An 11,829-nucleotide genomic window follows, 5' to 3' on the forward strand; every position below is an offset into this window, starting at 1 on the left:
TGCGTGGATCCCAAACTATGTCACTAGGAAAATTGTAACACCTAAGGGAGGTAACCTGTTAACTAAGGTAGGTGATCTCATTGATCTGTCTATAATACTTGGGATGAAGACCTGATTAGGCAAACTATGTGGCCGATCAATGTACAAAGGATTCTCTCAATTCACCTACCGCAATATGATATGCAAGACTTCGTTGCCTGGAATTATACAAAAAATGGAATATTCTCAGTTAGGTCAGCCTACTATGTGGAGTTGAATCACCAGTATGGAAGTAAATTGGAACACTCTAATGGTATGAGGCGAACCACAGTTAATCCTATTTGGAGTAAGATATGGAAATCAGCATGTCCGGCAAAAGTTAAAATATTCTTATGGCGTACGCTACATGGTACTATCCCGTGCAGAGTTACGCTAGCTAATAGACATATGAAGGTTTCACCCATCTGTCCAATTTGCTATGAGGGCTTAGAAGATACAAAACATATGTTGTTCTGATGTACTAAAGCAAAGGAGGTTTGGAAAAGACTGGGACTAAATGATATCATTGAAAAAGCTTGCGAGATTGATCGTGCGGGAGAGGCGGTGCTGGAGTACTTACTAATCCTACCAGATCAAGATTTGTGGATATTGGGTTGCCACAATGTACGTGAGATGATTGCTATCTCAGCATGGTACCTATGATGGGAAAGACGGAAAATACAAAATGTAACACAGATTTCAATGGGAATCCTTGCCCTTACCATAAATTTTGTTAATGCAGGCGTATGTGAAGGAGAGTTGGTCTTGCCCTCCAAAAGGTTTTGTTTAACTCAATGTTGATGCTTCCTTTGATCACGACCTTCTTAGAGGCACAATGAAAGCAATGCTTAGAGATGACAAAGGCAGGTTTATTGCTGGAGGGAATGAGAGAATAGACTTTTTGCGCGGATGTGCTAATGGCGGAGGCTAGAGCTCTCAAATTTGATCTAACATTGGCGCAAAGGACAGGATGCAATCGCATTATCGTAAATTCGGATAATATAGAGGTAATTGACTCTATGAATGATGGAGGGCAGTCTGCGGGTGCGGCGGCAACAATCTTCGAAGACTGTTTTCATTATGCATGTGATTTTGTTACTGCTAGATTTGAGCACTGTAATAGGGAAGCAAATAAAATAGCTCGTGAGCTTGCTAGATTAGCTAGATTTTCTTTGACTTCTGATTGACTTGAGGAGCCTTTAAATGAAATTGTAATGTTCCTCAGTTTTACTTATTACAAATGAATAAAGTTGGGAGTTTGTTTTCAAAAAAAAAGGTGTAACAAACGTAGAACTGTACAAATACAAATTTAAAGATAACAATTGAATGAAATGTCTACATTTCATCACCTTAATAAAATGATAATCTTCAAATCTAGAACCGCAGAGCAAACCAAACCATCATGGATCAACAATGTTAAAAGATATGAAATTAAACACGGATCGTCTGGTTATAAAATAGTGTGGAGAAGATATGTTTTAAGTGATACAATAATACTCATACTTGTCACGCTAAATGATGGAAACTTTTCTGATACAGGCAAAAACTTTGGGTTGTCTAGATCTCCAAAGAGCCGAGAAGGAAAAGACAGGAAATCTAGAGACCAGCCCTTTTCTTCAAGTGTTGCTTGAAATCCATGATATCGCCTTCCCACCTAGTCACCGCCTGGTTCTCACAGACCCAGATCTCTTGAGCAACCTGATTGATCAGCCTGAAGTCATGGCTCACCAGGACCAACCCCCCGTCCCATTCCTTCAGTGCCTCAGCAAGTGAGTCAATGGTCTCAATGTCAAGATGATTTGTCGGCTCATCAAGCAACAGCATCTGTGGCTGCCTAAATGCTAGCCAAGCAAAAATGACACGGGCCTTCTGCCCATCAGACAGGTTTTTCATTGGCATCACCTGTGCCTTTCCTGACAGGCCAAACTTGCCAATCGCAGCTCTCATCTTCTCCTCTTCATTCCCAGGGTACTCCCTCATCATGTACTGCAGGGCCGGCATGTCCAGGTCCAGCTTCTCAGTGAGATGTTGATGGAATTGTGCAATGCGTAGGTGGTTGTGGCGTCTGACCATGCCATCCAACGGAGATAGGTCACCTGTCATGAGCTTCAGAAGTGTGCTCTTACCTGCCCCATTGGGACCGACCAGTGCAACTCTCGAGTCAAGGTCAACACCGAAGTCAAGGTTCTTGTAGATGAGATTATCCGGAGTGTAACCAAATGTCACATCAGCAAACTGCAGCACTGGTGGTGGGAGTTTGCCAACATCTGTAAAGCGGAAAACAAGAATCCTGTCATTGACAACCTTCTCAGCAAGACCACCACGCTCCATCTTTGCAAGAGTCTTCTCTTTGCTCTGAGCCTGACGAGCAAGCTTCGCAGATCCATGACCAAATCGGGCAATGTACTCCTTCATATTAGCTATCTGTTCCTGTTCCCATTTGTACTGCTTCATTTGATTCTCTTCAAGCTCAGAGCGAGTTTGAACATACTGGTCATAATTTCCAGTATATAACTTGAGGGTCTTGTTCTGCATGTGGATGATGTTAGTGCACACTCCATTTAGAAAATCTTGGGAATGCGAGATAACAACAAGTATACGCTCAAAATTCTTTAATTTCTCTTCCAGCCAGACACAAGCCTCGAGATCTGCAAACAAAGGCAAAAAAAAAATCAGGTTGCTTTCAAAAGTAAGCACAACTGACCACCAAGCTATGCAGGAAAGTCCACTAGAACCTCTTATGTAAGAGAAACAAGATTATGTATAGTAGTACCATATACTCCCTCTGTTCCAAAATAGATGACCCAACTTTGCACTAACTTTGTACTAAAGTTAGTACAAAGTTGAGTCATCTATTTTGGAACGGAGGGAGTAACTTTGTGAGGTAGAAGGATGTGTGTCACATTAGCCAAAGATTCAGTTTTGCTAAAGTACATCTAGATGTGCCATAAGTATTGCACATCTAAGTCCTAAGTCATTGATCTTACGTGGAGATTTGTGTGGGTATTTTCTTTTTACTTTTCTTTTTCTTTCTATGCTTGATTTAGTCACTTAGATGTGCTATAACTAGGACACCTAGATGTGCCCTAGACACACACCCAAAGATTTTATATCGAAGAAAAATGTTAACGGTAGTCAAGCAATACAGAAAAAAAACACATCATTTCAACTTAAAATACATGTTCAAGTGCAGTTTTCATTTGTTTCATACTCACCAAGATGGTTGGTTGGCTCATCAAGCAAAAGGATGGTCGGGTTCATGAACAGCGCCCTTGCCAATGCAATCCTCATACGCCAACCCCCAGAAAAATCTCGTGTTGGCTTTGCTTGCATTTGCTTGTCAAAACCTAGACCAAACAATATCTCAGCAGCACGCTTTTCAGCAGTTGATGCATCCATTGCTTCTAACCGCTCATATACAAGATCCAAAGCTTCACCGCCACCATCATCCTAAATAGTGAGCAGCAAGTGTAAGCAATTATATAGACCCGGATGAAATGCAGACGATGGGCAAATAAAAAGATAGAAGTTCAATAGCTAACCTGTGCAGCCAGAATTTCAGCTTCCTTTTCCAACTTCACTCTTTCTTCATCACAACAGATAACAGCTTGCAGCGCAGACATGTCAGAAGCCTCAATCTCACGCGTAAGATGATGTATGTCCATGTGTTCAGGAATGGGGAGTTCCCTGCAGCCTATTGCGGTGAGAAGGGTAGATTTCCCACAACCATTTAAGCCGAGCAAACCATACCGCCTGAGGTTAAATAAAACCATCAATTAAGTGCTCCAGAAGGATACATGGTTGTAATGAAATGAAATAAACGGATGTATAAACTATACCTCCCGTAGTTAAGCTCCAATTCTGAATCCACAATAAGGTCATGTCCATGAAATGTTAATGAAAGGGACTCAATCTGCAACATACAAATACTATATTAGGAAATCAACAGATTATTAAAGTAATCAACTGGTATGAAGGAGGGACGGAGATGATGCTAGATCAGATATTCGCATTGAAGAACTTTGTAGGCATGGCCCCACATCCCAGCATATTTGGCATATCAACTCGAGTATTATTTCTTGTTTACATATACATAATAGTGGTACGAGATAGGTTCCAGGATACAACGGACCAGGAAAGTGGCTAATACGACCACACTGTTCCACGTCGAGAAGAGATGAATGGGTCATATATAAAGAGCCAAGAAATCACAAGTAATTTAACATGGATCTAGCAATCTGTTTTTCGCTCAATATAGGTATATTATATACTCTTGTGTTCCATCACTGGGGGTGGAACTAATCCGTGCGGCGAGAGAAGAAAAAAAAGGTTTGCAACGATGGATGAATAGCAACAAGAAGAAAAAGGGGATCGGATCTCAACGTACGTGGATATCACGGGAGAGCGGATGCGAAGCCAGGACCCCGGTACATGTCCGATCGGATAAGTTAAGGGCCGCTATGCCATTGGCGGCCTTATCGGCCGCCGACGACGCCGACGAGGACGAGGCAGCGGCGCTGGACTTGGCTCCCCTCTTGGCGGCGGCGGCGGCCTTCTTCTGCGCGGCTTTCTTCTTGCTGGCATCGGACACCATGGTAGGAGATCGGGATCGGGATAGTTAGATAGCTCGAGGGTTGGGGATTGGTTGCTGGAGGCGGCGATTTGCGCAACCCTACGATACACGATTTCTATTCCCCTCCCAGCGAGCGGTCGGCGGCGGCTTGTGGTGTGGAGAGAGGAGTTGGGGTGGAGAAGACAAGTGCTACTTGTATTGCCTCCTACTCCGCTCACTACTGGTGGGCTGGTCAACTTACTCGGACCGGGCCGTGGAGCATGCTGGGCTGTTATCTGGGCTTCTCTTCCATTTCCGCGGGCGGGATAGCCTAGGAGTATATACCTAATCTAAAATACCTACACCTAAAAAAAAGTAATCTAAAATACCTACCCCTCCAAAAAAACCTAAACTATAATACCTTGTCTAAAAAAACTAATCTTTATATCAAGAAAAACTTAATCTATAATACCACCCCCTCAAAAAAAGGCTAGCAATCAGCCGGATGATCCCGCGTCGGGATCAGCCGCCTCGTTGGTCGCTTGATTAGCATGATCATGGCCGTTACAACTCGTCCTTTTTCATTCCATGCCTCGCAGCCACATGCGCACTTGCATTCTCATCGACGACTTCCAGCGACATGCGTCCTCAACTAGTAGTGGCATGCAGCAGCGTGCACCTTTGCAACTCAAAATTAACAGCCGTCATTGTCGTGCCCCAAAGGTCAGCGATCGAGTGTTTGTTGTCTACAAGATCTGACGCATCTCATACGATGTTGCGATGGTGATTTGGTTGCTACAAGCGCAACTCTGAGGCCGCGGCCAGTGCTGCAATGCTGGATGGCGGTCTTTGCAACACCCAACTGCTTCAACGGTCGCGACAATGCTACAAGGCGACTGCTTCAACGGCCGCGACAATGTTACAAGGCGTGATGTGATGGCCACGGAGATGGCACGACCACATGCTTCGAACGCCCATGATGTGCTTCGACGGCCGTGACGATGTTGCAATGGCATCCCCGCTGTTTCGATGATGCTGCGGCAGCCTCGATGTTGGGACCACGACATGCTTCAAACGCCCTTGACGTGCTTCGACGGCCGCGACGATACTGCGATGGTATCACTGGTGCTTTGATGATGATGCGACAGCCCCGGCATTGGGACGACGATATGCTTCAAACGCCCCTGATGTGCTTCGACAGTCGTGACGATGTTGCAATAGCATCCCAGGTGCTTCGATGATGTTGCGACGGCCGCGGCGTTGGCACGACGGCATTCTTCGAACACTTGTGGTGTGCTTCGGCGGCTACGACGATGCTGCGACGGCATGCTTCGACGACCTTGGTGATGCTTTGGCATGTTGCGACAGCCGCGGCTATGGCACAACGACATGCTTCTAACGCTCGTGGGGTGCTTCAACGGCCGTGATGATGTTGCAACGACAAGCTTCGACAGCCGCGGCGACATGCTTCTAATGTTGCGGGTTGTGATACGTCTCCAACGTATCTATAATTTTGTTATTGTTCCATTCTATTATAGTATCAATCTTGAATGTTTTATATAAATTTTTGTGCTATATTATACCATTTTTGGGGACTAACCTATTAACCCAGTGCCAGTGCCAGTTGTTGTTTTTTGCTTGTTTTTGGTTTTCCAGGAAATCAGTACCAAGCGGAGTCCAAACGCTACGAAACTTTTTGACGATTTTTTCTGTACAAGAGAGACCCTAGAAGCTTTAGGAGGAGACCAGACGGCAAGAGAGGAGACAGCAAGGCAACAGGGCGTCATGTTGCCTTGTAGGCCTCTCGTGGCTCCGTGTGACCTAATTGCACCTCTATAAATTCTCTAAAATCGGGAAACCAACATAGAGCCGGCCAAAGCGCTTTTTCTATCGCCGCAAGTTTCTATTCTTTCGCGATGCCATCTGGAGGCCTTTTCCGGTACTCTGTCAGAATCGATCACGGAGGGCTTCTACATCATCCTTGCTGCCCTCCAATGATGCGTGAGTAGTTCACCACAGACATATGGGTCCATAGCTAGTAGCTAGATGGCTTCTTCTCTCTCTTTGATCTTCAATACAATGTTCTCCTCGATGTTCTTGGAGCTCTATCCAATGTAATCTTATTTTGCAGTGTGTTTGTTGGGATCCGATGAATTGTGGGTTATGATTTGGAGTCTTTTCTGAACTTTTTTATTCATGATTTTATAGCATTGTATTTCTCTCTGATCTATCCATTTGGTTTGGCCAACTAGATTGATTTATCTTTAGTCAGAGAGGTGCTTTGAATGGGTTCAATCTTGCAGTGCTCTATATACTAGTGACCGTAGGGGACAAGACACGTATTTGTATTGTTGCCATTAAGGGTAAAACAACGGGGTTTATTCATATTGATTGGGTTTACTTTGTCTACATCATGTCATCTTGCTTAAGGCGTTACTCCTTTTTCATGAACTTAATACCCTAGATGCATGCTGGATAGTGGTCGATGGGTGGAGTAATAGTAGTAGATGCAGGCAGGAGTGGGTCTACTTGTCTCAGGCGTGATGCCTATATACATGATCATTGCCTTGAATATCGTCATAACTATGCACTTTTCTATCAATTGCCCAACAGTAATTTGTTCACCCACCGTATGCTATGTGTTCAAGAGAGAAGCCTCTAGTGAAAACTATGGCCCCCGGGTCTACTTTTATCATATATATATATACCAAAATATCTTTGCTGCAATTTTTATTTTTTATTTTGTTTTGCAGTTTATCTATCTACCTATACAAGATTTGATCCTTGCAAGTTACGAGTTCAAGGGGATTGACAACCCTCTTACCCGCGTTGGGCGCAAGCATTTGCTTTTGTGTGTGCAGGTGCTGTTCATGAGGCTTTGCGTGATTCTCCTATTGGATTGATACATTGGCTCTCACTGACGGAAATACTTATCTCTACGGTGCGTGATTCTCCTCTCCTCTTCGGGGAAAACCCCAACGCAGCTCACAAGTAGCAGGAAGAATTTCTGGCGCCGTTGCCGAGGAGACATCATCAAAACCTATCAAGTACCTTCGCATAAACTATCATCTACTTGCTCTAATTTTTATTTGCCTTTGCCTCTCGTTTTCATCTCCCCCACTTCTATTTTTTTTACAAACACACAAAAAAAATGTTTGCCCGTTTGCTTGCTTTGTCGCTATGTCTTAAGAAAATACCAAGTTGTGTGACTTTTCAAATACTAATAAAAATTATTTTTATTAGTACTCCAATTGCTCCTCCCACGACTAGTGCGGAGTCATGTGATGTTAATGTTGTTTTGCTAAATCTTGTTATGAAAGAACAATTTTCTGGTAGTCCTAATGAAGATGTTGCATCCCATCTTAACACTTACGTTGAATTATACGATATGCAAAAGAAAAAAATTATGTATAATGATATTGTTAAATTGAAATTATTTCCGTTCTCACTATGAGATCATGTTAAAACTTGGTTTTCATCCTTGCCTCGAAATAGTATTGATTCTTGGGATAAGTGTAAGGATGCTTTTATTGCCAAGTATTTTCCTCCCGCTAAAATTATTTCTCTTAGAAATAAAATTATGAGTTTCAGGCAACTTGAGCATGAACATGTTGCACAATCTTTGGAGAGAATGAAATTAATGATAAGAAATTATCCCACTCATGGTTTAGGTTTATGGATGATTATACAAAATTTCTATGCGGGGCTAAACTTTGTTTCTAGAAATCTTCAAGACTCTACTGCAGGTGGTACTTTTATGAAAATCACATTGGGAGAAGCTACAAAATTCCTTGATAATATAATGGCAAATTACTCTCAATTGCACACCAAAAGAGCTCCAACTGGTAAGAAGGTAAATTCTGACAAAGAAATTACTACTTTGAGTGATAAATGGATGCTCTTATGAAATTGGTTGCTAATAAAAATGCTCATGTTGATCCTAATGATGTGCCATTATCTACTTTGACTGAGCAAAATAATGATGTCGTTGATATGAATTTTTTCTCTAGAAATAATTTCAATAGCAATTCTTATAGAGGTAACTTTAATCCTATACTGTATCCCAGAAATTCCTCTAATAATTATGGTAATTCCTATGGAAATAATAACAATAATAATATAATAGGATACCTATTGATCTTGAGATCAATATTAAAGGATTCATTAATTCTCAAAAGATTTTTAATGCCATGTAGAAGAAAAATTGAATAAAGTTGATGGTATGACTAGGAACATGGATAGAATTGCTCATGATGTGGAAACTCTTGAATCTAAAAATTCCCCACCTAAGAATGGTATTAATGAGTCTATTAAAGCTATCTATGTTTCCATTAAAGAAAGTAAAGAGAGAACCACTAGGTTGAGAGCTAAGCGAGTATAAAGGCTATTCCGCCCGATTTTTACCGTAATCATGATGAAGACATTAAAATGGTTGGTGTCTCACCCATTGAATCTTTTTTTAGTAATATGAAACTTGATGAAAAAGGTACTGGAGATGAGTCGACTTTAGCTAGAAGGCGTCCCAATTGTTCAGAGGGTGATGATCTTAATGACAAAAATAATAAAAGTGGGTTTAGAGAGGTCAAGACTTTAAGTAGTGATGTGCCTGCTACTTTGGATTACAAGGGCTTTAATTATGATAGTTATACTTTAACCGAGTGTATTTCCTTGTTGAAATCCATGATAAATTCACCCCATGCTTACGAACAAAATAAAGCTTTTACTAAACATATCGTAGAAGCTATGATGAAAGTTCATCAAGTAGAGTTGGAGGTTTCAATACCTCGGAAATTACATGATGAATGGGAACTTACTATTAAAGTAAAGATTAAAGATTATGAATGTAATGCTCTATGTGATTTAGGTGCTAGCGTTTCTACTATACCAAAATGTTTATGTGATGTGCTAGGCCTTGTTGATATGGATGAATGTTCCCTTAATTTGCACTCAGCGAATTTAACTATTAAGAAACCATTGGTAGAATAAATGATGTGCCTATTCTTGCTAATAGAAATTATGTGCCTGTGGATTTCATTGTGCTTGATATTGAATGTAATCCATCTTGTCCTATTATACTTGGTAGGCCTTTCCTACGAACCATATGTGCTATTATTGATATGAAAGAAGGAAACACAAGGTTCTAATTTCCATTAAAGAAATAAATGGAACACTTCCCTAGAAAGATATTAAGCCACCATATGAATCTATTATGAGGGTGACCTATGGGATGAAAACTAAGGATGACAATACTTGAAACTACGCATTACGTCTAGCTAGGGGCGTAAAACAATAGCACTTGTTGGGAGGCAACCCAATAATTATCTTATTTTTCTTGTTTTCTTTTCTGTTCTTGAGTGTTCACACAATTATGCTACTATTATGATTGTGTTTTTTGTTGGGGAACGCAGTATTTCAAAAAATTTATCTACGATCACGCAAGATCTATCTAGGAGATGCATAGCAACGAGCGGGGAGAGTGTGTCCATGTACCCTCGTAGACCGAAAGCGGAAGCGTTAAGTAACGTGGTTGATGTAGTCGAACGTCTTCGCGATCCAACCGATCAAGTACCAAACGCATGGCACCTCCGCGATCTGCACACGTTCAACTCGGTGACGTACCTCGAACTCTAGATCCAGCTGAGGCCGAGGGAGAGTTCCGTCAGCACAACGGCGTGGTGACGGTGATGATGAAGTTACCGGCGCAGGGCTTCGCCTAAGCACTACGACGATATGACCGAGGTGTAAAACTGTGGAGGGGGGCACCGCACACAACTAAGAGATTGTCCGTTGTGCTATTGGGGTGCCTCCTGGCCACATATATAAAGGAGGGAGAGAGAGGAGGCCGGCCAGGTTTGGGCGCGCCAGGGGGGAGTCCTACTTGGACTCCTAGTCCAAGTAGGATTCGCCCCCCCCCTTTCCTTTCTTCCACCAGAAGGAAAGGTAAGGGGGAGAGAGGGGAAAGGAAAGAGGGAGGCCGCCCCCCTCCCCTAGTCCAATTCGGTTTGGGCAAGGGGAGGGGCACCCCTCTCACGTGGCCCTTTCTCCTCTCCTCCAATAAGGCCCACTAGGCCCAATACTTCTCCCGCGGGGTTCCGGTAACCTCCCGGTACTCCGGAAAAATGCCCGAACCACTCGGAACCATTCCGATGTCCAAATGCAACCTTCCAATATATGAATCTTTACCTCTCGACCATTTCGAGACTCCTCGTCATGTCCGTGATCTCATTTGAGACTCCAAACAAACTTCGATACATCAAATCACATAACTCATAATACAAATCGTCATCGAACGTTAAGCGTGCGGACCCTACGGGTTCAAGAACTATGTAGACATGACCGAGACACATCTCCGGTCAATAACCAATAGCGGAACCTGGATGCTCATATTGGCTCCTACATATTCTATGAAGATCTTTATCGGTCAAACCGCATAACAACATACGTTGTTCCCTTTGTCATCGGTATGTTACTTGCCCGAGATTCGATCGTTGGTATCATCATACCTAGTTCAATCTCGTTACCGGCAAGTCTCTTTACTCATTCCGTAATGCATCATCCCGCAACTAACTCATTAGTCACATTGCTTGCAAGGCTTATAGTGATGTGCATTACCGAGAGGGCCTAGAGATACCTCTCCGATACACGGAGTGACAAATCCTAATCTCGATCTATGCCAACCCAACAAGCACCTTCGGAGACACCTGTAGAGCATCTTTATAATCACCCAGTTACGTTGTGACGTTTGATAGCACATAAGGTGTTCCTCCGGTATTCGGGAGTTCCATAATCTCATAGTCTGAGGAACATGTATAAGTCATGAAGAAAGCAGTAGCAATGAAACTGTAACGATCATAATGCTAAGCTAACGAATGGGTCTTGTCCATCACATCATTCTCCTAATGATGTGATCCCGTTCATCAAATGACAACACATGTCTATGGTTAGGAAACATAACCATCTTTGATAAACGAGCTAGTCAAGTAGAGGCATACTATGGACACTTTGTTTTGTCTATGTATTCACACATGAACTAAGTTTTCGATTAATACAATTCTAGCATGAATAATAAACATTTATCATGAAATAAGGAAATAAATAATAACTTTATTATTGCCTCTAGGGCATATTTCCTTCAGTATCCCACTTGCACTAGAGTCAATAATCTAGTCCACATCGCCATGTGATTCAACACTAATAGTTCACATCACCATGTGATTAACACCCATAGTTCACATCGCCATGTGACCAACACTCAATGG

General features: G+C 42.4%; 1 protein-coding gene across 1 annotated transcript; it reads right to left on the minus strand.

Annotated features, from left to right (window-relative positions):
• Positions 1 to 1,444: 1,444 nt before the first annotated feature.
• On the minus strand, positions 1,445 to 4,965 carry LOC109735265 (ABC transporter F family member 1). Its single transcript, XM_020294468.4, has 5 exons — positions 4,406 to 4,965; positions 3,858 to 3,931; positions 3,561 to 3,771; positions 3,234 to 3,468; positions 1,445 to 2,666 (listed from the first exon to the last, which is right to left on the minus strand). The coding sequence occupies exons 1-5, from the start codon at positions 4,610 to 4,612 to the stop codon at positions 1,615 to 1,617; spliced, it is 1,779 nt and encodes a 592-aa protein (XP_020150057.1). The 5' UTR covers positions 4,613 to 4,965; the 3' UTR covers positions 1,445 to 1,614.
• Between the last annotated feature and the right edge of the window lie 6,864 nt (positions 4,966 to 11,829).

The sequence above is a fragment of the Aegilops tauschii genome, chromosome 7 (genome assembly GCF_002575655.3).
Source record: "Aegilops tauschii subsp. strangulata cultivar AL8/78 chromosome 7, Aet v6.0, whole genome shotgun sequence".
Taxonomy (NCBI): Eukaryota; Viridiplantae; Streptophyta; class Magnoliopsida; order Poales; family Poaceae; genus Aegilops; species Aegilops tauschii.